Source organism: Hyperoodon ampullatus (genome assembly GCF_949752795.1).
Source record: "Hyperoodon ampullatus genome assembly, chromosome: 18".
NCBI lineage: Eukaryota > Metazoa > Chordata > Mammalia > Artiodactyla > Ziphiidae > Hyperoodon > Hyperoodon ampullatus.
Window position 1 is genome coordinate 56,439,870 of NC_136931.1, and position 26,338 is coordinate 56,466,207.

The 26,338-nt window shown below is 58.8% G+C and overlaps 1 protein-coding gene across 1 annotated transcript; it reads left to right on the forward strand.

Annotated features, from left to right (window-relative positions):
- The first annotated feature begins 1,058 nt into the window (after positions 1-1,058).
- On the forward strand, positions 1,059-24,816 carry POLD1 (DNA polymerase delta 1, catalytic subunit). The gene is made up of 27 exons (XM_079723043.1): positions 1,059-1,081; positions 8,529-8,731; positions 9,093-9,206; positions 11,213-11,359; positions 11,445-11,570; positions 11,641-11,809; positions 11,900-11,981; positions 12,058-12,187; positions 12,693-12,859; positions 13,120-13,224; positions 14,597-14,737; positions 14,821-14,931; positions 15,245-15,436; positions 15,533-15,621; positions 15,690-15,806; positions 15,994-16,107; positions 16,422-16,569; positions 19,908-20,003; positions 20,120-20,257; positions 21,375-21,550; positions 21,875-22,027; positions 22,169-22,271; positions 23,091-23,223; positions 23,314-23,427; positions 23,747-23,799; positions 23,873-23,970; positions 24,639-24,816. The coding sequence occupies exons 2-27, from the start codon at positions 8,530-8,532 to the stop codon at positions 24,742-24,744; spliced, it is 3,324 nt and encodes a 1,107-aa protein (XP_079579169.1). The 5' UTR covers positions 1,059-1,081; position 8,529; the 3' UTR covers positions 24,745-24,816.
- Positions 24,817-26,338: the final 1,522 nt, after the last annotated feature.

Below are 26,338 nucleotides of genomic sequence, written 5' to 3' on the forward strand. Positions count from 1 at the left end.
CGTCTGAAAGAGGGGGCGTGGCCTGTGCCCCAGTGGCGGGGGATACAGGGCGTGGCTTTCCCCTCTTCGGGCGGTAGGGGCGTGGCCCGGCTCGGCGCGCCTCTACTCTGGGCCTGCGCGCGCCGGAGTCAGGGGTCACGGCGGCGTGGGCTGTGGCGGGAAACGCTGTTTGAAGCGGGTGAGTTACGGGAGAAGGGAAATTGCAGGAGATTCGGCCTGGCAGGGAAGGGGGCTTGAGGAGCCGGGCACGTGGGTCTGAGAGAGGGTTGTGAGGGGTCGCGTGGGGCGTGACGGCGAGAGGAATCCCCTTGGCTTGGGGGCGCGCGGGAGAGGGGCAGGGGCCTGTTGTGGGCGCGTGCACGGGGACGCGCGGGAAGATGAAGAGGGTGGGGCGCCCCTTCGGCGTGCGGGGGGCGCATTCTCTGGGCTCCGTGGACTCAACCTGGAGGGTCTTTGGGGCGATTGGTTCCGGAGGCATTGGGGACTGAATGGTGCACGTGGGGGCATAGCGTCTTCTTTTATTCACTAAATATTGAGTATTCTGTGCCAGGCACTGTTCTGGAAGCAGGCGCTACAACAAGAACAGGTCAGAAAAGGTCCCTGTCTCAGGGGGAGACAGACAGTAGACAAGTAATAAGTATAAACGATAAAGTAATGCTTTCAAGCCTGTGATACGTTATCCCAAGTGAAGTAAAACAGAGTGCCCTGCTTCTTTAACTAGAGTGATCAGGAATCGTCTCTCTGGGGAAGTGACATTTGAGAGAGAAGTCAGCCACGTAAAGAACGATCTGGGCAGGGGGATCATCCAGGGCAAAAGCCTCGAAGTAGGAAGGAACTTGGAGTTCTTGTAGCTGGAGGGAACAGGTAAGGCTGGAGACGGGATAGAGAACCAGATCCTGCAGGGCCTTGTAAATCTCGGTGTGCGGTTAGCTTTTATTCTAGGTTCGATAGGGAGCCGGGGGAGGTTTGAAACATCCCAACAACATGACCCTCCCCTGCGTTCTAAAAAAAGTCCCTGGCGGCTGACTGAAGATAGGATTGTAGGAGGAGCAAGAGTGGAAGGAGGGAGGCCAGTTAGGAGGCAGGAGGGGACCGTAGGTGGCTCCGCCTGCAGTGCAGGTGGGGAGAATCCATCAGGCGTAGGTTGTGTTTGGGGTTTGAGCCCGCACGATGGGATAGGGTAGGAAAGGGGAGCCCAAGATTACTGCGGTTTGCGGTTTGAGCAGCAGGCTGGAGGGAGAAGGCTGAGGGGGAACAAGTTTGGGGGTGGCACCCTGAGGGCAGAGCTTAGGTGGAGTGAGTGGGCAGGGTGATGTCAGTGTCTCAGGTTCACGGCCACACCCACTCCAGGAACCTCCTGCCTTTTCTCCCCCTACTTCCTGCACTTCCCCACCCAGGCCCCTTAGGTTCCTGTCCCATTCAGGGCCTTCGCCATGCCCTTCCCCCCTCCTGCAATGCTATTCCCTCTCTTCACTCCTTCAGCCAGCTGCTCGTGTGGCAGGGCCTTTGTTAGGCACTGGGGAGCCAGTGATAATTCAGTTTGGCTGGGGGAAGGACAGGAAACCTCAAGCCAGAGCGCTCTGAGCTATAAAGAGGTAGTGCTGGTCTTTGGGAGCCAAGAGAAGGCCGGGGCTCAGTGCAGACTCGTGGAGTCGGTGACACTGGAGAGGAGTCTAAACTGACACAACTCGAAGTGGCCTGCGTTCCAGTCACCGTGCTGGGTGATGCTGGGGACCCAGACTGGAGTGAGCCCCTGACCCCTGTTTTTGAGGACCTCCCGGCCCAAAGCCATCGTGGCTTGTACAGTAACGGAAGTGCTCCAAGGCACTTTGAGATCCCCAAGGGGCAGCTGATCAGCGTGGAGGAGCCGAACCAGAGCCGAGTCTCGGAGGACGCAGAGGCGTTAGGTGGCCAAGAAAAAGGAGGATTTCATCCAGCAAATACTTCCCAAGAGCACGTTCCATGCTGGATAATGCTGGGGACCCAGAGAAGCATCAGCCCTGCAGCAGCCCAGAACCTACTCTCGAAGGTTCTCTGTCTGGTGAGGGAGTCAGACACAAGCCCACATGGTCCCCAGCCTGTGACAAGGGCAGCGGGAATCAGAGAGGCTCAGAGGCGGGACAAGACCAAAGAATGAAAAGTGTGTAGTTTTCTGGGGGCCAAGAGTGGATAGGTCCGTGTGTCATTATTTAATCAGTCCCTCAGCGGATGTGCGTGAGCCAGGCTACGGGGGCGAGCAAGCTGATGAGCCTGTCCGCATTCTGTCTCCCCAGCTGGGCAGAGGGCACTTCACCCCCATACCTCTCCTGGCACACCTGGAGGCCTCAGTCTGGAGCGCTGGTTTCCGGTGGGGCTCTGGAGCCAGCCTGCTTGGGTTTGAACCCTGGCTCTGCCCCTCTGAGCTAGCTGTGCCGCCTTGGGCAGGTGGCTTCACCTCTCTGGGCCTCAGTTCCAGTCATTGTGTTGGAGGGTTAATAGCAGCACCACCCTCAGAAGTTTTGGTGAAAATTCTATGAGTTCCTTCCTTCCTTCCTTCCTTCTGCATTTGGAAAATGTTTATTGAGCACGTACTCAGTCCCAGGCACTCTCCTGGGGACGTGAGATATAGCAGGAAACAAAGATGAAATCCCTGCTCTCGCGGCATTTCCATTCTCCTCGTGGGGAACAGACAGTAAACAAAATAAATAAGCAGTGGTGCTCAGACCTGAGCAGCATCGGAGTCCCTGGAGGGCTCGATATACAGATTGCTGGGCCCCACCCCCAGAGGCCCTGGTTCAGTAGGTCTGGAATGGGGCCTGACAGTCAGCATTCAGACAAGTTCCCACCAGAAGCTCATGCTGCAGGTCCAGGGCACCACACTTTGAGAACTCTTAAGACCTGGTACAGTGCACCAGACAGCGACAAAGGCCAGCAAGAAAAGTAAAGCAAGGGAAGGGGTTGGAGGGTATCAGGATGGGGCAGGGGGCTGTATTTTTAAACAGGCCTCACTGAGTAGGGGACATTCGAGCAAAGACCTGAAGGAGGGGAGGAGGGAGCCATGGGAAGGTCTGCGAAAGAGCATTTGCAGAGCAGCAGGAACAGCTTGTGCAAAGGTCCTGGGATAGGACCAAGCCTGGAGTGTTTAAGGAACAGAGAGGAGGCAAGTGGCTGGAGTGAGCAAGGGAAAGAGGGCGGAGATGGTGTCCGTGAAGGGCGGGGTGCAGTTGTGCAGGGTCTTGTGGGCCAAGATGAGGGCTTTGCTTTTAACTGTGCAGGAGATGAGAGCCAGGGGCAGCGTCCGAGCAGAGCAGGGAATGGATGATGTGACACACTTGTATGGGGTCCCTTTGGCTCCTGAGTGGAGAACACTGAAGGGGCAGGGTGCAAGGACGGAGATGGAGGTGCGGTGGGGGAAGAGGCTATCCATTCATTCAACAGATATTTCTTTTTTTTTTTCCTAATAGTCGTTTTATTTTAATTTTTTAATTCTTTCACAGGGGAATGGGAGCCCTGAAGACAAATTCCCCAGGTGTGGGGGAGGAGGCTTTATAAGCTGGTTAGGCTGGGAGGGGTCAGGAGTCAGGGCTGTTGCAGTAGTCGGGGGTGGGGGGGATAGGGGAGGTCTGAGGATGCCGATGGTAGGAAGCACCCTTTTTTTTTTTTTTTTTTTTTTTTGTAGCCTTGTGGTAGGGAATGTGGGATCTTAGTTCCCTGACCAGGGATGGAACCCGTGCCCCCTGCCTTGGAAGTGCAGAGTCTTAACCGCTGGACCGCCGAGGAAGTCCCAACAGATATTTCTTGAGCGCCCTCTATGGTCCAAACGCTGTTATTGACACCTGTGATAATTCAGTGAAGGAAACTGCATCCCTGCCCCCTAGGAGCTCATTTTCCAGCAGGGGGCGCCAGACAAACAGCAATGCACAAAGTAAAGAGACCAACCATTTTAGGGAGCCAGAGGGGCCAGACTGGGAGGCCGAGAAGCGGTGGGACTCCCATTCGTTGGAAGGCAGAGCTGATGGGACTTGCAGATGGAGTGAGCGTGTGGTCTGAGGGGAAGAGAGAAGTTGCGGTGACTCCAAGGCTGTTGGCTTGATGGGAGCTGCCGCTTACTGAATCGGGGGAGTTGGTGTGGTGCGAGGAGCACGGTTGTGGGGAGATCAGGAGCCCGGCTTTGGAGTCTGGGGTGCCTGAAGGGACCTGCTCACAGAGGGCAGTTGGATCTGTCAGTCTGGAGCCCAGGCTGAAATCTGGGCCGGAGACACAAAAGCGTAGAGGTGGCATTTAAAGCCGTGAGGTTGGGTGGGATGGGATGACAGCCTCGAGGGAGTGAGTGTCACAGAGAAACTGGTGTCTGACCCGAAGCAGACACTCATCGTTGTGTGTTACTGCTGGATTCGCTTGCTGTTCAGTATTTGCTGCTGAAGCGTCGAGAAAGGGAGAAGCTCACAGCGTTTGCCAAACTCCTGCTCTGTGCCGGGGCCCCTGAGGGGGGACGCCTAGGGGCCTCCTTCCTTCTAATGCTGCCTCGCCTGCCTGCGCTAAGGGCGGCGCCTGGGATAGGGAACTAGTCCAGGACCCTAGGTTTTGCTCCGGTGACAGCTGCCCTCCCATCGTACCCCCTGGCCACAGCCCGGTGACCCAGGGCTGCCATTCGGCCCCCTTCTACCTCCCTCTGCCAGGCCAGGTCTGGCCACTCCTCCAGGCTCCTGGAAACCCCTCAGCTTCCTCTGCTTCCCCCCGGGTTTCTCCCCCAGGTCCTGACTCTCTGCATCTCTCACAGTTACTGCAGAGGGCGCAAAAGGAGAGCTGGTTCAGATTCTTTCTCCTTATACAAAACCCGCGTTTGCACGGTCATAGCCGCACTGTTCACAAGAGCCCAAAGGTGCAAACAACCCTCGTGGATGAACACAATGTGAGATAGCGACGCAGTGGGGAAATATTCAGGCATTAAATGAACGAAGCACTGATCCGTGCTACGTGGGCGGGCCTTGACAACATCATCCACAGGGAAAGAAGCCAGACACAAGATTCCATTTCTAGGAAATGCCCAGAATAGGCAAATCCATCTAGACAAAGTGGATCAGTGGTGCTTTCGGGGAGGGGGAGGAGGGGGATGGGCTGACTCCAGAGGGTCTCTTTTTGGGGCGTTGAACGTGTTCTAAAATGGACTGTGGTCATGGTTGCACAAGTCTGAATATACTAAAAACCATTAAAATATACACTTGAAATGCATGAATTATATGGTATATGAATTAGCTCTTGGTCAAACTGTCTTCTCACCCCAGCCCCCCAGGGAACCAGTGTTGCCAGTTTATTACCCATCCTGCCAGAACTATGCATGAAAAGCCAACATCTTTGGATATATTCTCCCACCCACCTTGTGAAAATGTTATTTTTATTTTATGTGTTTACCTCCAACTTTTAATTTTTTTTTTTAATTTTTTTTTTTTTTTTTTTTTTTTGGATACGCGGGCCTTTCACTGTTGTGGCCTCTCCCGTTGCGGAGCACAGGCTCCGGACGCGCAGGCTCAGCGGCCATGGCTCACGGGCCCAGCTGCTCCGCGGCATATGGAATCTTCCCAGACCGGGGCACGAACCCGTGTCCCCTGCATCGGCAGGCGGACTCTAAACCACTGCGCCACCAGGGAAGCCCCCAACTTTTAATTTTGAAAAATTCCAAGCCTGCAGAGAAGTCCCAAGACAAGAACAGTTAACACCCATGAACCCTTTGCCTGGATTTGCCAGTTGTGAATGTGCTGCCTCATTGGCTTTATCTTGACGCACGTACACTTTTTTTTTTTTTTGGCTGAACTATTTGCAGGTTGTAGTCATCATGATACTACAGGATAATTATAATCAAGCCATTTACCATGAGGCGATACTGTTATCTCATAGGCAATCCTTATTCAGTTTGCCCAGTTGTTCCAGTGATACCCTTCAGAGCAATTTTTGTTTTTTTAATCCAGGATCTGACCTTGCATTTAGTTGTCACGACTGCGTAGTCTCTCCTTTAATCTAAAACAGTTTCCTGGCCCTTTTTCCCCCCTTCGTGACTTTGACATTTTTTGAAGATTCCATCTTGCAGGCCAGTCTTGTCTTTGGTTTGATTGTTTCCTAATGATTAGAATCAGGATAAACATTTTCTTCATTTTCTTAGACACCTTTTAAAAAAAAAAAAATATATATATATATGTATATATATATATATATATATACACACACACACACAAAAGTTCTCTTACGTACAACATTCTGCACTTTGCTTTCTCTACCTAACAATGGGTCTTTGAGAGTCCTCTGTCTCAGTACATAGAGAGCTTCCTCATTCCTTTATAGAGCTGCATAATATTCCATGGAACGGAATTCATGTAACTTATTTAAACAGTCCCCCAGGGGAGGACATTTAGGTGGTTTCCAGTCTTTTGCGACTGCAAACAGTGCTGCCGGAAATAACCTTGTAAATGCAGGTTTTCATTATGTGATAGTGTATCTGTAGCATAAACCCCTAGATGTGGAATTGCAGCCTCCCCACTTTTATTGCTTTTACTTGAGGTGCAATTTACATATGGTGAAATGCACAGGTCTCAAGCGTACAGTTGGATGTACAGCACATTTCCATCACACCACAAAACAACCTCATGCCCCTTCCCAGTCAGTCTCTCCCACCCCAGAAGCAGCCTGACTTCTAGTACTGTAGATGAGCTTAGTCTATTCTATAACTTTGTGTAAATGGCATCATACAATATATACTGTTTTTTTAAATTGAGGTGACATTAACCATTTTAAAGTGTGTAGTCAGTGGCATTTAGTGCATTTACAATTTTCTGCAGCCACCACCTCTGTCTGTCTAGTTTCAGAACATTTTCATCACCCCAAAAGTAACTCCCCATTTCCCCAGCATGTACTCATGTGTCTGGCTTCTTTTATGCATTTTTTTGGTAACATCTTTATTGGAGTATAATTGCTTTACAATGGTGTGTTCGTTTCTGCTAATAACAAAGTGAATCAGCTATACATATGCATATATCCCCGTATCTCTTCCCTTCCCTCTTGCATCTCCCTCCCACCCTCCCTATCCCACCCCTCTCTGTGGTCACAAAGCACCGAGCTGATCTCCCTGTGCAATGTGGCTGCTTCCCACTAGCTATCTATTTGAAATTCAGTCATCCTGTGAGTATATCAGCGGCCACCTCCTTTTTAATGCTGAGAAGTGTACCATTGTATACCACCAGCATTTGCCATAACACATCCCCAGTCAGCTCAGAATTTTTCCATTCTGTGTTTGTTAAGGTCTAGGCTAAGCTGCTGTAATAAAGAAACACCAAGGCACAGTAGCCCAGGCAAGACACAAGTTTATGTCTCCCCATAACCATCCAAAGGTAGGCACCTCTGCTCCAGAAGGTCGTCAAGGGCCCAGGTTCCTTCCTTCTTGGAGCTCTGCATTCCCTTCAGTGTAGTCCTTGTCCCCGTGGTCAAGGTTGGCTCACTGCCGCCACATCCACGCTCCAGCCATGGGGAAGGGGGAAAAGGCTGGAAGGCAGGCTTTCTTTTCAGGCTGTTCCAGAAGCTGCACACCTCACATTCACCCCCATTCCATGAGAAAGAACACGATCATGTGACTACCCCTCGCAATGCACCTTGGGAACTGTAGTCTCAGGCTGGACTGCCTGTGGCAGCTCCAAGGCAAGGGGTGTGTTGCAGAAAGGACTAAGGGGAGACTGGATGTGGGGGGATAGGTATAAGATCCAGAGGTGTTCCCTTGCACTTAGGGCAGCTGACCTGTCCCCTCCCCCACTCTCTCCCAGCTGGGTCTGCGTCTGCTCTAGTTTTCATAATCCCCTCCGTCCTGGCCTGATGCTGGGAGAAGTGTACTTTTTTACAACTTACTTTTCTAAATAAATAATTTAAAATTTTTTCATTTTTAATAATGTCAAATTACAGGCCTGAAGGAGGCACTTCCCAGCTGTTTGTAGAAGGAAGGCCGGGGCCAGTGGGGAGAGGGGCAGGCGAGGGCATTGAGGACAGGGGCTTATGGGAAGGAAAGGGATGACCTGAGGACCACGCCTGTGATGAGGGGGGCAGGGTGTGCAGGGCTGGTGCCAAGGGGTTGGCAAGGGGCAAGCAGACGAGGACAAAAATTATGTGGAAAGCTCGAGCATGTGAGGAAAGGGTTAAACTGAGCTGGGCATTGCTGAGGATTGTTGAGCATCTGGAAGGTGCCGGCACCCCCTGAGCCTGTGGTGGGGGTTGGGGTGGGGAGAGTGTTTGTGGGGGGATGGAGAGTCATGTTACTCTTCAGGCACTCCAGAGATTGATTGATTGATTGCTATTTAGTTATTTTTTGGCTGCGCCACACGGCTTGTGGAATCTTAGTTCCCCAACCAGGGAGTGAACCCACACCCTCAGCAGTGAAAGCACGGAGTCCTAACCATTGGACCCAGGGAATTCCCCACTCTGGAGATTTTTTTAAAAAGCTCACGGTCATGGTGGGTGCATGGGAGGCCATGGAGAGGATGGGCACCCTCACCCCGCTCCAACTTGCCCCACAGGATGGATGGTAAGCGGCGACCAGGCCCAGGGCCTGGGGTGCCCCCAAAGCGGGCCCGTGGGGGCCTCTGGGATGAGGATGAGGCATATCGGCCATCGCAGTTCGAGGAGGAGCTGGCGCTGATGGAGGAGATGGAGGCAGAGCACAGGCTGCAGGAACAGGAGGAGGAGGAGCTGCAGTCGGCCCTGGAGGGGGCTGCGGACGGTGAGGCCTCGAGCAGGAGCCCTTGCACCCCACGCCTGTCATGCCCCTGAACCGTGGAGCTGACCTGTAACCTCTAACTGCCAGCCCCTGGCTCACTTTGAGCTCCACAAGGGGCTGACCTTTGACCCCATGTCAGTAGGCCAACTCTGTTTCCTGTCACTTCCAGTCTAACTTTGACCCTTGACTCCTCAATCTCTCTCGAGTTTCCGGCCTGATCCAGGCCACGACCTCCACCTGACTTTCTTTTCACAAACCTGATGCCACCTGCGGGATCGCTGGCAGGGCTGGGAAGGCAGTTAGTACTTATTTCCGAAGCAGGACCACAACTCCATGGAGCCCTGCTTCCCCCTCCCGCATCCAGGGCAGCTCTCCCCGGCAGCCGTCGATGCCCGATGGCTTCGGCCCTCCCCGCCCCGCCTGGACCCCCAGACAGAGCCCCTCATCTTCCAGCAGTTGGAAATCGACCATTACGTGGGTGAGTTTGGGGGACAGAGGCCTGGTGGGTGGGAGGAGGGGCCCTGGGCTCCCAGGTGGAGGCTGGGTCAGGTCAGCCCCTCTGGCTCTGTGGGAGGAGATGGACACAGATAGTCCCCGCCCAGGTGACCAGGGCTGTGAGAGGGAGGGACAGGGCTGGGGTGGGGGCATCCTGGAGGAGGGGGGCATCTTCTAAATGAGGCCTGAAGGAGCTGGCTCCTCGCAGAGGGGAGAGGCGTGTGGTGTGGTGTCCATTCATCCATCCAGTTAGTCGGGAACAAATGAGTGTCTGCACTGAGGCAGCCCTGTTCCGGGCAGACCAGGTCCCTGCGCTCAGAGGCTCACGTTCTAGAAGGAGAGGCAGAATAAGAAAGGAAGTGGATGGGAATTCCCTGGCGGTCCAGTGGTTAGGACTCTGTGCTTTCACTGCCGAGGGCTCAGGTTCGGTTCCTGGTCGGGGAGCTAAGATCCCACAAGCCGAGCGGTGCGGCCAGGAAAAATAAAAAGGAAGTGGAACGTGAGGTGGTGGTGAGGGTAAGCGAGGAGCATCGAGCAGGGCGGCGGTGCTGGACCTCGCGTCATGGAGGTGCAGGAAGGCCCTTCTGAGGAGGCAACACGGAGCTCTAGGGGTGTCTGGGAAAGCGGGATTCCCGGCAGAGGGCCCTGAGGAGGGAGTAGGTCTGGTATGTTTAAGGAACAGCCAGGAGACCAGTGAGGCGCGAGCGAGGGGCGAAGAAGGTGGGAGGTGGCGGGAGATCCTGTTGGCCCACTGAGGACCTCGGGGCTCCATTCTGAGAAGGCTGGGGAGCCTTTGGCAATGGAGAGAGCCCCTCCAAGCCCTCACTTGTGTTTCGAAGACTCCCCTGTACGAGAGTGAAAAGACAAGCCACAGGCGGGGAGGAAACATTTGCGGTCCATATGTCTGACAAAGGACCAGTGCTGCGAATGAAGAACATTCAGATCTCAAGAGAAAGAAAACAATCCAGTTCGAAAGTGGACAGAAAACTTGGACAATTCGCTAGAGGATCTACGATGGCAAATAAGCACATGAGATGATGTGCTGTGTCATCAGCTATCAGGGAAATGCAAAGGACAGTCACCACGAGACACAAACGCACAGCTGTGAGGAAAGCTAAAGTGAAATATACCAACACCAGCAAGTGCAGACAAGGCTGCGCAGTGTGCCAGGAGCTCCTTGTGCTCGGTGGGGCCACAGTTTGATGCAGCCGCTCTGGGAAACAACCTGGCAGTTTCCTACGGAGTTCAACCTACTCTTTTTTATTTTTCTGGTGGTAATTGAATTTTTGGTTTTTTCCCCAAGCTTTATTGAGATGTAAGAGTTAAACCTACTCTTACCATAGAATCTGGCAATTCCACCCCTAGATATTTACCCTAGAGAAACAAACACCTACATTCAAACAAAATCCATGGGTGTTGATAGCTCTATTCATAACCACCCCAAACCAGGAACAACTCACATGTCCTGCAGCAGGTGAATGGATAACATATCACACAGCGGTTCTCCACAATAAAAGGGAACAAACATGACAAATGCAACGACATGGATGGATACCAGAGGTGCCATGCTGAGTGCAAGAAGCCAGACCTAGAGGGTTATGTACTGTTTGACTCCATTCTGTGGATGGTCTCAAAAAGACAAAATCAGGATGACAGAGAACAAACCAGCGGTGCCAGGGGGCGGGGTGGAAGCAGGTGTGATTACAAAGGGGCAGCATGAGGGAGCTGTTTGGAGTGACAGGACCGTCTTGTACCCCAATTTGGTGGTGGTTACATGAATCTATCCCTACGTTAAAGTTCATAATGCTGCCCACACAAAGTTGATTGTACTTTTGAAATCTGCAAAAACGGTGGGGGGCTCCCTCTAGCTGTGCAGTGGGAAAAGGACTGTAAGGAGGACAAGGGTGGGCACGTAAACCAGGAGGGAGGCAGGCACACCTTTGAGGTGTCCGAGACAGCAGCCCCTGCCTTCCCCTATGACAGCCCCAGGCCCAGCACGGCCCCTGCCTGGGGTGCCCCCGCCGTCCCAGGACTCCGTGCCAGTGATCCGCGCCTTTGGGGTCACCGACGAGGGAGTCTCTGTCTGCTGCCACATCCACGGCTTTGCACCCTACTTCTACACCCCGGCACCCCCTGGTGAGTGGCCCCGACCCCGAAGACCCCTTCTCGCCCCTACCGCCTGGAGGCCCCCTGCACTTCTCACCGGCCCTCCCACACCCAGGGTTTGGGCCTGAGCACCTGAGCGACCTGCAGCGGGAGCTGAACGCGGCCGTCAGCCGGGACCAGCGCGGCGGCAAGGAGCTCAGGGGGCTGGCCGTGCTGGCCATGGAGCTGTGCTCCCGGGAGAGTGAGTGCTGCCCCAGGGGCCAGGTGGGTGGGGGTCCCTCCAGGCCGGTGCCAACCCGCTCCGTCTGCAGGCATGTTTGGGTACCACGGGCACGGCCCCTCCCCGTTTCTGCGCATCACCCTGGCGCTGCCCCGCCTCGTGGCTCCCGCCCGCCGCGTCCTGGAGCAGGGCATCCGCGTGGCCGGCCTGGGCACCCCCAGCTTCGCGCCCTTCGAGGCCAACGTTGACTTTGAGATCCGGTACGGCCCCCGCCTCGCTCCTCCAACCTTCGCCTCCTTCCCTTCACCCCCCCAGCCAGCCTCTGCCCACTGACCCTCATCCCCCTGCAGGTTCATGGTGGACGCGGACATCGTTGGCTGCAACTGGCTGGAACTCCCGGCTGGGAAATACGTCCTGAGGCCGGAGGGGAAGGTGCGTGGGTCCCCGGGGTGGGGTGGGGGACACAGAGCCGGGACCCTGCAGACGCTGACCCACCTTGTCCCCACAGGCCACACTGTGTCAGCTGGAGGCGGACGTGCTGTGGTCGGATGTGGTCAGTCACCCGCCAGAAGGGCAGTGGCAGCGGATCGCACCTCTGCGGGTGCTCAGTTTTGATATCGAGTGCGCTGGCCGCAAAGGTGTGTCCCCGGGGCCTGGGGGTCCTCCCTCCCTCCTTCCGGAGGTGAGTGATCTGCCAGGCTCACCCCGGGAGTCCCTGCACTTCTTCAGCTCACTCAGGGAGAAGGGAGTAGACACACAAGCAGACAGGTTATTAAAAGACTCACAACACGAAGGAGGAAGGTGATGGAGACAGACAGGGCTGCTTCAGACAGGTGGGCAGGGGAGGCCTCGGGCGAGGGACTAAGCTGCGTGAAGAGGCAGGGGCGGGGAGAGCATTCCCTGCAGAGAGAGCAGCAGGTGCAGAGGCGCTGGGGCAGGTTGGCCCAGCCTGTGGGGGGTGCGTAAGAGGGCCCGGAGCTGCAGGCAGTGGGGGCGCCAGGGTGGATTGTGCGGGCTCTGCAGGCGGTGGGGACAGAAAGCAGCGGGGGGGCCAGGGGAGATTTCGAGGTGCACCCGCCCGATGTGCCACGAGGGAGCATCAGGGGTCAGGTCCCCGCCTCCCCCTCCTCCCTCCCCTTGCAGGCATCTTTCCGGAGCCTGAGCGGGACCCCGTGATCCAGATCTGCTCGCTGGGCCTGCGCTGGGGCGAGCCAGAGCCCTTCCTGCGCCTGGCGCTCACCCTACGGCCCTGCGCCCCCATCCTGGGCGCCAAGGTGCAGAGCTACGAGCGGGAGGAGGACCTGCTCCAGGTGGCTCTCGTTCCGTGCCCCCCGACCCCCATTTTCCTCAGCTCCCCACACTGCACCTCCCAGGCGCGAGGCCATTTTCTGAGCCGTTTCCCCGCTGGATTCGTTATTTTCAGAAGCACCTTCCCAGTCTTTCTTCCACGGGTGGGAGGGCTCTTGGGCTGCTCTTGGGGACTTCCAGAACATTCCAGGAGTGGGGAGGATCCATGGCAGGGGGTTGACCAGGATGACAGCCTGGGTGACCCGGTGTGCTCTTGCCTCAGGCCTGGTCCGCCTTTGTCCGCATCGTGGACCCCGACGTGATCACTGGTTACAACATCCAGAACTTCGACCTTCCGTACCTTATCTCCCGGGCCCAGATCCTCAAGGTGTGGCAGGCGGGTGGGGGCATGGGGCTGCCCTCAGACACCCCACTGAGGGCTCAGGGTGTGGGCGGCTTTCCAGCAGCTCCAGAGGCCTCCCCAAAACCCCGGCTCTGGCCCTGTCCCTGCCCTGTTCAGAGCCCAGAAGGTTTCTGTGGCTTTTGCAGAGGCGAGGAAGCATTCGTGGTTAAGTAAGAGAAGGCTCGTGTATTTGGAGGGGCACACTGAAGCGGGCAGGGGTGCAGTGCCTCGTTCTTCGGGCTTTAAAATATGTCAACAAAGAATAAGGAAAAAAGGGGGTGTCCTTGAAGTAGGTGGCAAAACCTTGATGCTTGAATCTGGTGTGGGCCTGGGGGTGCGTATGAGCTTGCAGGGGCTGCCGTAACAAAGCCCCACGGTTGTGTGTCGTCTCTCAGTGTGGAGGCTGGAAGGCCAGTCAAGGTGTCGCAGGGTTGGTTCCTTCTGAGGCCTCCCCTGGCTTCCGGTCGCCTCAGACATTGCTGGAGTGTACATGGCACTCTCCCTGACTCTCCCTTCTGTGCATGTCTCTGTGCTCCAATGTCCCCTTTTTCTAAGGACACAGTCATATTGGATCAGGGCCACCCTAATGACCTCAGCTTAACTTGCCCACCTGCAAAGACCCAATTTCCAAATGAGGTCACATTCTGAGGTGCAGGAGTTAGGACTTCAGCATCTTTTGGGGGGACCCAGTTCAACTCCTAACGGGGTGTATTGTGTTATTTTCTTCCTTTTCTCTATGTTTGGCCAGTTTCATAATGGAAAAGGCAAACAAGCACACTTTAAGGCCCCCAGCAGCTCCAGGGAGAAGCCCACCCCTGTCGGCCTGGCGTTTATACTCCGGCCTCCGCTCCCTTCCCTTGCCCTCCACCTCCAGCCTCGTCGCTCCCAGTCCAGCTCAGGCCTCTCCTCCACACCTGGCCCCGGCTCATTCACTGTCGCCAGTGCAGACCTGGCGCTCCACACCGTGCCGTGCTTGTGCTCCCGCCTGGCCATCCTCCAGGCCTCCCACCCCGAGCACCCGCTGCTTCCCCATCAAGCTCAGCACCATCCCCAAGCCTGCCCCTCCCGCCGCTCCCGCAGCCAGAGATGCCGCCCCCCAGCCCCTGGGCACCGTCCTTGCCCCTTCCCGCCCGCAGCCCTCAGGCCCCTGACTCTCCCTGTCCCAGCCTCTCCCATCCGTGCCTGCCCAGCCGCAGAGGGTCCTGCCCCAGAGCTGCCCCTGCCCGCGGCACTCCCAGCAGGAAGGGAGGGTGGCACCGCAGGGGGTGTCATGGCTTGTCTGGTCACCGTTGCTGTGGCTCGGCCCTGCGGGTCCCACCGCCACAGCCCTCGCCCTCCCCACGTGCTGTGCCCCCAGGTGCAGGCCTTCCCCCTCCTGGGCCGCGTGTCCGGCCTCCGCTCCAGCATCCGGGATTCGTCCTTCCAGTCCAGGCAGACCGGCCGGCGGGACAGCAAGGTGGTCAGCATGGTGGGCCGCGTGCAGATGGACATGCTGCAGGTATGGCCGGGCCGGGTGGGGGCCGCCCTCACAGGGCCGCTGCCCCGGGGCCGCCGCCCACCCGCTCCCGCCCCTCGCTGCAGGTGCTGCTGCGGGAGTACAAGCTCCGGTCCTACACGCTCAACGCCGTGAGCTTCCACTTCCTGGGCGAGCAGAAGGAGGACGTGCAGCATAGCATCATCACTGACCTGCAGGTGCCCGCGCCGCCCCTCCTCCCTCCCCACCCTCCCGACCTCGGCCCTCGGCGCCCGCCTACCTTCCTGGCCGGGACGTCCGCCTCCCGCTGCTCTCCTGACCGTCCCCTTTGGCTCCTACCTTCGACCTCTGATCTCGCCCCGCAGATGGGCCCCCGTCCCTAACCAGCCCCGCGACCTCTGGCATGGCGACCTTTGCTCCGCTGCCCTGCCCCGACCTCTGGGCCGCACTGGGTCCTCAGGCTGTGCCCTCCTCTCCTCCTTCCTCCCGCGCTGTCGCCTCCCTGGCCCCTAACGCCCGCCCCGTCCGCAGAACGGGAATGACCAGACGCGCCGCCGCCTGGCCGTGTACTGCCTCAAGGACGCCTTCCTGCCCCTGCGGCTGCTGGAGCGCCTCATGGTGTTGGTGAATGCCATGGAGATGGCGCGCGTCACCGGCGTGCCCCTCAGCTACCTGCTCAGCCGCGGCCAGCAGGTCAAGGTCGTGTCCCAGCTGCTGCGGCAGGTCAGCGGGCGGAGCCCTGGGCGGCCCGGCCACCACGCTCCCCGCTGAGGGGCCCAGCCCGCGCCCACCCACAGTTCCCGCCTTTTCCCCTCCCAGGCCATGCGCCAGGGGCTGCTGATGCCCGTGGTGAAGACGGAGGGCGGCGAGGACTACACGGGGGCCACGGTCATCGAGCCGCTGAAAGGGTACGGCCCGGCGGCGGGGTTGGTGGGGACAGGGGGGCTCCCCACCCTGACTCCTCCCGGCCCCCCAGGTACTACGATGTCCCAATCGCCACCCTGGACTTCTCCTCGCTGTACCCGTCCATCATGATGGCCCACAACCTGTGCTACACCACGCTCCTACGGCCCGGGGCCGCCCAGAAACTCGGGTATGGTGGTCCCCTCGCCACGTGTACCCCGAGACCACCCAGGGGCCGGCCTCAGGCGGGCTGGGGCCGGGGATCCAGAGCTAGTGGGGAGGGGAGGGGACTGGCGAGAGGCGGGGGTGTCCTGAGAGTGGAGGAGGAGGAGCCCGGGAGGCCAGGCGTCATCCCCACCACCTCCGTTTCGGCCCAGCCTGACCGAGGATCAGTTCATCAAGACGCCCACGGGGGACGAGTTTGTGAAGACGGCGGTGCGGAAGGGTCTGCTGCCCCAGATCCTGGAGAACCTGCTCAGCGCCCGGAAGAGGTGGGCTCTTGAGCCCGGCCGCCCACCCCCGCTCAGGGCTCAGCCTCTCTGAGGCGGCCTGGCAATCCCTGTCCATCATGGGTGCACTTAGCTGCAGCTGTGCCTGAGTTAGAACAAGGCACCCCCTGCGGGCAGCTCCCTCCAGCCCCTGTGCTGGGCACCTCTGTGCAGCGTGCAACCTGCACAAGTGTATGTGGCACCCCTTCCTAGAAAGGCACCCTGACCAGTGCCCAGGCCCGGGCCTCTCGTCTGCCCCTGAGGCCTGAGGTGCCACCTGAATGGCCTTTGCCTCCCCCTCCTCCTTCTCCTCCCAGGGCCAAGGCCGAGCTGGCCAAGGAGACAGACCCCCTACGGCGGCAGGTCTTGGACGGGCGGCAGCTGGCGCTGAAAGTGAGCGCCAACTCTGTGTACGGCTTCACTGGTGCCCAGGTGGGCAAGCTGCCGTGCCTGGAGATCTCACAGGTGAGTGCACCGCGGCAGGTAGGGGACAGCCAGCCACCCCTTGGGGAGAACCAGGGCTCAGTGTAGTAGAGGTCAGGGCCCGGATGGCCCCAACCCGCCGACCTTTTGGAGAGTGGATGCTTGTGCGATTGGTTCATTCGTTGGTTCAGCGAACACTTGCTGAGCGTTCACTGTAGGTTGGGCCTTGTGCCCTGTGGGTCCAGCAGGTGACACAGTGGATGAGATTTCCTCCCCTGGTGCCCAGCCTTGCGGGGACACAGATGGTGACAGCAGTAAATGTGTATGGGAAAGCAGTTGGCGCTCTGCAGACAGATAAATTCCGGGAGGGCTGGGGTGGAGCGGGGCGGGGCGGGGGAGGCAGAGGCCGAGGGACTGAGGGAGGGAAGCAGTTTTGCTCATTCTTTTCACCTGTCACACAGTCACCTGACAGCCCCTATGTCCCTGGCAGTCTGCATCCCAGCCCACCTCCTCCCCTGGTCCCCATGAGGGTGGGGGAGCAGAGAGCAGGTTCCCTCCCTCCTCCTGATGGGAGAACAGGGCCGTGTGTCTGTCGGGGGGCTGGGGCGGGGCTGGGGGCTCACCCAACAGCATGGTCAGGCTCTGGCAGTTGATTCGCGGTGTGTTCTTGGTCACAGTTGGAACGGGCACGAGGGTCCCCTGTCCCGTCCCTGTTTGAGGGTCCCCTGTCCCGTCCCTGTTTGAGGGTCCCCTGCCCCGTCCCTGTTCGAGGGTCCCAGGGAAGCTGCTTGGCCGGTGCCAGGGCAGTGCTCTGCTGTGAGAGGGAAGGTGGGCATAACAGCCCACTCCCTCCCTCCCCTCCCCGCCACAGCAGCATCCTAGGCCTGTTTACTCTGCTGTTCGTACAGAAAAACAGACCCACGGCACGACCACAGAGCGCCTGAGTCTGAGGTTCTGCCACGCTGGGATCAGTGCCTCAGCTCATGGCCTAAGAGATTCTTAGAGAGGTCTTCTGTCTAGCTCCTTCCCCTGGGGTTTGGGTCCCTGCACATTCCAGACTTGGTTACCTCCAGCCACGGGGAGCTCCCTTCCTGAACATTGTGTCAGTCCTCACATGGCTGTGGGTGGAACACTTGGAAGAACTGGCAGTGGGTGGGCCTTATGCTGGGAGGGGCCTGTGCACACACACACACACACACTTACAGTTCAGGGGCCCCCAAGCCCATCCTCAGATCCAGTGATTCACGAAAAGGATTCCGAGAACTCAGAAAAGCTGTTATACTCATGGTTATGATTTATTACAGTGAAAGGATAGGGATTAAAACCAGCCAAGGGAAAGGCACATGGGGCAGAGTCCAGGGGAGACCAGGTGGAAGCTTCCAGTTGCCTTTCCCAGGGTAGTCCTGCAGACGGCACTTATTCCTCCCGGCACTGATGTGTGACCATACACACGGTACTGCCCATTGGGGAAGCTCCCCTGAGCCTTGGTGTCCTGGGTTTTTATTGGGGGTCAGGTGCATGGAGCGCCATGTGACTGACCTTAGTTACTCAGTCTCCAGTCCTTCCAGACGTCAAGCTGGATACCATGTGGCCCAAGGCCCCACCATAAATCACATTAGCACAGATCACCTGATGTGACCCAAGGTCCCAGATGAACAAAGACACTTGTCAGGCAGGACACTCCAAGGGCTTAGAGCAGCGGTGCCCACCCTTTTTGGCACCAGGGACTGGTTTCGTGGAAGACAATTTTTCCATGGACCTGGGGTGGTGGGGGGATGGTTTGGGGATGATTCAAGTGCATTACATTTATTGTGCACTTTATTTCTATCATTATTACATTGGAATATATAATGAAATCATTATACAACTCACCGTAATGCAGCATCAGTGGGAGCCCTGAGCTTGTTTTCACTTGCCACTCACTGATAGGGTTTTGAGATGAGTCTGCAAGCAACTGATTTATTAGGGTCTCTGTGCAGTCAGACCTCTCTGTTAATGACAATCTGTATCTGCAGCCGCTCCCCAGCGCTAGCATCACCGCCTCAGCTCCACTTCAGATCATCAGGCATTAGATTCTCACAAGGAGCACGCAAGCTAGATCCCTCGCATGTGCAGTTCACAGTAGGGTTCGTGCTCCTGTGTGAATCTAATGCTGCAGCTGATCTGACGGAGGCAGAGCTCAGGCAGTAATGGCGGGGGGGCTGTAAATACAATCGAAGCTTTACTTGCTCGCCCGCCTCCTGCTGTGCGGCCTGGTTTCTAACAGGCCACGGACCGGTACTGGTTCATGGCCCGGGGTTGGGGACCCCTGGCTTAGAGGTTCCCTCCCAGGAGCCAGCCAAGAGCCAGGCCTCTCTTTGAGCGAGGTTAATCTCTTACAGTAGGCCACCCTTACTGCTCTTACTGGCCCTTTATAAGCTCTGGGGGCATCTCCCATCCTCCTTGGTGGGAAGAAGTGGATGTTTGGCTGTCAGGTTCCAGCCCCGAGGGGAGGCCAGGCAGGAGGGTGTGGCTTTGCTTCCCCTGGGGCTTCCTCATAGCAGCTGTCGCTTCCTGGCCTTGTCTCTCTGTCATTTCCCTCTCAGCCCCTTCCCTCTCTCTCTGTTATGTCTCTGTTTCTTAGCCTCTTTCCCTATTTCTGTCTCTCAAGCTTATGGGGGCAGCAGAGTGGAATAATAATTAAAAAAAAGAGTACTGAGTCATTCCAGAAAGAAGTTAGAAAGAAAAAGGAACATAGAACAGGTGGGACAAATAGAAGACAGTTAGTTGGGTAGTAGATTTAAGCTCAGATATAATCAGTGATTACACTAAACATAAGTGGCCTCAATGCTCTAGTTAAAGACAAAGGTTTTCTGGGCGGATCCAAACAAAAACAGAAGAGTCATGCCTGTTTCTCCTTAGTGTGTCCCTTCTCCTCCCCCAGCTTCAGTTTCCTTATTTGGAAAAGAATGGTCTTTCCCTGGCCCTGGTACAGCACCCTACCTTTGGGGGGACATTTCTGATTGCCCAAGGATAGGGGGATGGGACCAGGAATGTCAGCGGTCCTGCACCACGGAGAGCTGCCTGTAGTGTCCGCAGATTCTCAGCACCTCCGTGGAAGCACTGAGCTGATGGCCTCTTCTGGCTCCAGCCTTTCCACCCCTATTTGCTGTAGTCAGTTCCTCCTCTGTGCCCAGAGCTCTGGGCCAGGGCCCTACTTCCAACAGACCATTAAGGAGCAGCTCAGTAGCCGCATTTTGCAGATTTGGAAACTGAGGCCCAGAGGGGCAGTGGCTCATCCGTACTCACACCTGCAGAAAGCAGCAGAGGTGGGACCCTGAGCCCGTGTTCCCTGGGGACGGCCCCTGGGCCCTCACTCTGCCTGATTCCGTCTCTGACAGAGCGTCACTGGGTTCGGGCGCCAGATGATAGAGAGAACGAAGCAGCTTGTGGAGTCCAAGTACACGGTGGAGAACGGCTACAGTGCCAATGCCAAGGTCAGGGGCCTCCTGCCTGCCCACTGCTGGCCTGAGACAGGCCTGGGGTTGGTGTGGGAAGTGCAGGGGCCGCCAGCACCTCCCCGACCCTCTGGGTCACACGTGCCCCTCCCCAGGTGGTGTATGGTGACACTGACTCAGTCATGTGCCGATTTGGCGTCTCCTCTGTGGCTGAGGCCATGGCCCTGGGTCGGGAGGCTGCGGACTGGGTGTCTGGCCATTTCCCCTCACCCATCCGGCTGGAGTTTGAGAAAGTAAGTGGGGGCCCCCCAGTGCTTGGAGTGGGCAAACGTGGGTCTTGCCAGTTTTGGGGGGTCTCTGATTCTCAGGGTGCCTGCAACGTTTGAGTGCATTTGGGTAGGGTTCTACTGCATCAGCATCCAGGAACGCCCATTGTTGCTTATGTCTCCATTTTGAGGTGCGCTGATCTGGCTGCCCTGGGTATCCTATTGTTTGAGTTCATCAGCCCCCGTTTTATTTATTTATTAAAAAAATTTTTTTTTGGCCATGCTGTGTGGCATGCAGGATCTTAGTTCCCCAACCAGGGATCGAACCCACACCCCCTGCTGTGGAAGCATGGAGTCTTAACCACAGGACTGCCAGCGAAGTCCCTTATTTTTAAAAAATTTATTTAAAAAAATTTTTTCTTAAGCCCTAGTTTTGAGATATTGTGTTGCCTGGATCCTCCTGAGTTTGGGGACCTTGGTTTTGGAAACCTCCAAAAGCCTTGGGCTTTGCTATGCAGAACGGTGTCTGTTTCCTAAAGACCCAGTCGGTCTCGGAGCGTCTCTGGTTTTCAGGTGTTTTCAGGGGCTGTCCTGTGCAGCAGGGGCCCTGACGGGGCAAACCCTGGATCGGGGCACCGCTGTCCAGTGCTCCCTGCCTCCCAGTGTGCGACAGGCTTGGGTCTGGGAGCCCTCACACCAGATTCATCCCCCGCGTTCAAAGCTGGGGTCAGGCCTTGGGGTACACCTCTCAGATTTGGAGCCTGTCAATTTGGGGAGGTCCCTGCCCCAGGGCTCATTCCCTGCCCTTAGTCTCCTCTCTTTGAGGGGGTGCTGCCTGGTCTCCCCCATCTGCCTCAGGTCTGTTTCAGGCCCCCATTTGGGGCTCTCCTGACTTCACCCCAGTGTCTGGATCTCGGGTTTTAGGGTCTAGCTTTTTCCCAGCCCATTTCCAACCTGGGGTCCCTGGAATGCTGAGGGTGTCCCCCTGAGCTGAGGTGCTGGGGTCTTAGGGTCCATCTTCCCGTGTCCCAATCCTGTGTCCCAGGGACCATCCCAGTCTGGCCCTGTCTGTTTCTGGGGAAGCCTCAGGATGGGGCACTGGCCCCCACAGCCTCAGGGGCTCTCAGCCGCGGGTTCCCCCCAGGTCTATTTCCCGTACCTGCTCATCAGCAAGAAGCGGTATGCGGGCCTGCTCTTCTCCTCCCGGTCCGACGCCCATGACCGCATGGACTGCAAGGGCCTGGAGGCCGTGCGCAGGGACAACTGCCCCCTAGTGGCCAACCTCGTCACCGCCTCTCTGCGCCGCCTGCTCATCGACCGGTGTGTGGAACCCTCACCCGGACCTGGAGCCCGGCTTCTCTTCCCTCAGGCCCAGGAGCCCAGCCCCCAGCCCCTCCTCCCTTGGGGACACAGGTGTCAGGCCCAGCCCTTTGTCGGTGGCGGAGCTGTGGAAAGAGTGTGGGGTCGGACAGCTGCGGGTTCCGGCCCTGCCTCTGCCACTTGGCAGCCTGCGGCAGGGCAGGGCCCCTCCCCGCCCCTGGAGCGCATCCTGGTCCCCCAGCCTCAGGGCAGTGGAGATGCCAGCCGGGCGGCTGCAGCCACTGGTGACGCCCTGGTGACGCCCGTCCGTCCGCCCCCCTGCAGAGACCCCGCGGGCGCCGTGGCGCATGCGCAGGACGTCATCTCCGACCTCTTGTGTAACCGCATCGACATCTCCCAGCTGGTCATCACCAAGGAGCTGACCCGCGCAGCCGCAGACTACGCGGGCAAGCAGGCCCATGTGGAGCTGGCCGAGAGGTCAGCCCAGCGCGGGAGGGGGCGGGACCGGCCAGAAATAGCCCCTCTCCCGCCAGCTGGGCCCACCACTTCCTACCCCCCAGCCTGCCCCCACCATCCCACCTGCCCTCACCCGGCCCCGCCGCCCCGGTCTCCCCGCAGGATGAGGAAGCGGGACCCCGGGAGTGCGCCCAGCCTGGGCGACCGTGTCCCCTACGTGATCATCAGTGCCGCCAAGGGCGTGGCCGCCTATATGAAGTCCGAGGTCAGGCCCACCTGGGCTGCCCGCTCCCGCCCAGCTCTCCTCTGCTCTCACTTCTGCTTTCCAGGCCTGGCGGGGAGGGTGTTTCTCTCCGCAGGCCCCACGGGGCCTTGAGAACCGCCCCGCAACACACCCCGGGGAGTTGGCTCCGCTCCGGGCCTCCCGGTACCCTCTGGAGAGGCCCCCCACCCCACCCCTCTTACTCTGACCCCTCCTGGCTCCATCCTGCAGAAGGGGGCCTAGCCTCACTGCACAGAGCGAGAGTGCCTGTCTTACCACCTGTTTCTGTGTCTCTTACTGGCTCCTTGATCCTGGCTCTCCAACTTGTAATTCTCTTGGATTCGTACCCTCCCCCGTCCTACCTGGATGTCCAGTGACCTCTGACCCCCCCCACCCCTTTGTCAGTCCCCAGCTCCTGTCCCGCTACCTCTTATCTTGGCTTCCAACCTTCAGCTCCAGCTCACATCCACCTTCACATCTCCTGTCCCCACCGTGAACTCTGACCCTTCCCTGGTGACCTGAGGGCTCCTACCTGTGGACCCTAGCATGGATCACAGGGCCCGTGGCCAGGGACCCCCATGACTTCTGACCCCATCCCAGTCCGGGCCCAGTGACTGCCCCCCACCATCGCCCCCACTCATGACTGGAAGACCCACGGCAGCTCCCGGTGCCCTTCACTCTGGCTGCCCGCTGTTGACAGCCCCTGCCCCCCTGCCTGGCAGGGACCGCAGCCCCTCATCCCTTCCCGGGCCCCTGTGTGTGTGGCTGCGGCCCCTCCACTCTGCCCCCCCGGTGAGCCCACCACGGCCGCTCCGCCCGCAGGACCCCCTCTTCGTGCTGGAGCACAGCCTGCCCATCGACACGCAGTACTACCTTGAGCAGCAGCTCGCCAAGCCGCTCCTGCGCATCTTCGAGCCCATCCTGGGCGAGGGCCGAGCCGAGGCCGTGCTGCTGCGTACGGTGGGAGGCAGCCGGGGCGGGGGGGGGTGTCCCGGGGCGGGGGGCGGGGGAGGGCACCGGGCCCACCGCCTGCCTTCGTTCGCAGGCGGGGACCACACGCGCTGCAAGACGGTGCTCACGGGCAAAGTGGGCGGCCTGCTGGCCTTCGCCAAACGCCAGAACTGCTGCATTGGCTGCCGCACCGTCCTCAGCCACCAGGGTGAGCACCGTCCCCGACCCCGACCCCGTTTCCCCGGCCCTCCCACCTCTGCCATCACCCAAGGGCCCTGGCACCGGCCCCACGTGCTGGCATGGCTACCTGGATAAGCCCCGGCCCCCAGGTGGGGGGCTCCTGTCTGCAGGCAGCCCCACGAGGGTCCTGGGCCCCCCGCCCCGGGAGTTCCCCAGGGAGTTTTCTCCACACACTTGCTCCCTTGTTCTCTCATCATGGGGACTTTCAGAGGCCGGGATGGGCAGCGGGCGGGGAAGGGGCAGGGGTGGGGCGGCCCGGGCTGACCTGCCCCCCGCCCCTACCCCAGGAGCCGTGTGCAAGTTCTGCGAAGCCCGGGAATCGGAGCTGTATCAGAAGGAGGTGAGGGGTCAGGGGAGGCGGGGCGGGGCAGCTGGGGGTACGCAGCGCCGCCCACTCAGCCCTTCATCCTCAGGTGTCCCACCTGAACGCCCTGGAGGAGCGCTTCTCGCGCCTCTGGACCCAGTGCCAGCGCTGTCAGGGCAGCCTGCACGAGGACGTCATCTGCACCAGGTGGGCACACCTGTTGGGCCCCAGCGCTGGACTGACCAGGTTCCTCCGAGCTGCCGAGGCCTATGGACCAAAGCCCCGGCTCCGGGCTCTCAGGCTTCGGCGCCCCCCGCATCGCCGACCCTCGGCGTCCTGGCCTGCAAAACGGGCCAGTGCCCATCCCAGCCTTCTTGGGGTGGGGTTGGGGGCTGCTGAGTGGGGGGTGCTGGGCACCCAGTATCTGCCCGGGAAATGGAGAGAGAGAGAGAGAGAGAGAGAGAGAGAGAGACACACACACACACACACACACACACACACACACACACACACACACACACACACACACACACACACACACACACACACACACACACACACACACACACACACTCCTGGCCCCCTCCGCCAAGGCGGGGCCAGCCTTTCCCCAGGGAACGGGTGGGCGGGGCGGGTTCCCACGCCAGGTGCCAGGTGATATACGGCTGGTGGCCCAGCGCCTGAGCGAGCACCCGCTGTTATCGGCTCCCCCCATGCCCGCTGAGCAAACAGCCCATCGTGGGAGGGGGGTTGGGTGGGCGGCATACAGGGGCCAAAGTCCTGGGAACGGCCCCTGCCCCACCACTGGGCTGGGCAGCAGGACTCTGGTGTGCCCGGGCAGCGGCAGTGGCCCTGACCCCCGTCCTCACCCGCAGCCGGGACTGCCCCATCTTCTACATGCGCAAGAAGGTGCGGAAGGACCTGGAGGACCAGGAGCAGCTTCTGAGGCGCTTCGGGCCCCCCGGCCCCGAGGCCTGGTGACCTCTGACCTCGGCCGACTCCCCACAAGGGCCTTGTGGGGTGGGATGGGTGGAGAATTAATAAAGTTCAGGCCTTTTGTTACCCGGTGCTTTGTGGTCCCTGGGGGGTCGCGGTCCACTGTCATAAGCTCTGGCCCGGATGGGTTAGCTCCACTCAGTGGGATCCGCCGACCCCCAGGAGGCCCTCACCGGACTCCCTCACCCTCCCTGCAAGATCCCTGGGCCAGGCCTCGCCCCCACCCCCGCGAGCCCTCCCTGGAGGCCCAGTGAGCAGAGCATATGGGCACGAGCTCCTCTGGCCCGGCTGCCCCGCCCTCCAGGTGCTGACCTGTTTCCTCCAGGCCTGGGGCAGCCCCTGGCTTGGAGGCTCCCACTCCCCGGAACGACCAGGGGGACCCCCCTCCCATGTCACACACCCACAATGTTTCCACCTTGGGGTCCCCACCGGCTTTGGGCCTGGGTTTTTCTCAGGGACCCCAGCCCAACCCATGTCTACTCTGAGAGCCCCGGCCCCCGCACCTCTGACACCCCCCAGTGCTCTCGTCCGCCGGCGGTCTCTGCATGCCCCCGCCGCCCAGCAACCCACTCCCCTCTGGTTCCTGGGTCCAGAGCCTCCCCCCGCCCCCCCTGCCCACAGGACCCCTTGACCCCTCCTTTACTTTTTCAGGGTCCCCCCAAATCTGTCTCCTCTCCCATCTCCACTCCTTAGGGTCAATCCCCCATCCCAACCCTGGGGATCCCCAAATCCAGACAGACCCTGGGCCCACCCTCCCTGCCACGTGACCAAGGGGTTGTGCAATCCAGCCCCCTCCCCTGACTCCCTCCCTGAGGGGATTTTCGAGGAGGGCTGAGCTCACAGCCGCCGGCACCCCTGCCCCCCCCAGGGGGCTGGGCCAAGATATAAATAGGGGTGGTGTCTGCAGGCAGCAGCAAGCCCAGCCCAGCACCACCATGCTCACCCTAGAGGCTGCACAGTAAGTGGGGGCCACCCGAAACTGGTACTCAGGACCCCTGCCTTGCACCTCACCTTTGACCCCTCTGCCGGGCCTGCCCCAGGGGTGGTGGTCTCTGCTCCACCCAGGGGGCAGGTGGGTGGGTGGGAGGGGAGGGAGGTGCACACTGTCTCTCGCCCTTCCTGGATCTCTTTCCTCTGCCACCTCGATTCCTTCCTCCGTCCCATCCCTGTCTCCCCTGGACCCCAAAGACCTCTTTTCCTTGGGATGCTTGCTTCTCTGCCCTGCTGTCCTCTCCCAAGTGGCCCTCCATCTGTGTCTCTGTCCCCGTCTCCTTCGGAGTCTCACTGCATCCCCGACTCACTCACTGGGTCTGCTCACTGTGCTTCTCAGCACGTCTTTTCTGTTTCTGGGTCTCTGTTCTCTGCCTCTTGCTCCCTCTCTGTCTCTGTGTCTTTCTCTGTCTCTCCAGTTTGTTTCATCTCTCCTTCTGTCTCCCCGTCTGTCCCCCACCCCATCTATCTGTGGGGCTTAATAAATACTTCCTACATCCCATGCCATGTGAATTGTCTCTCCACACCTTTCTCCCTTCCCTCCTCTCCTCTCCCCTCTGCTGAGCCTCTTCTGTGTTTTCCCATCTCT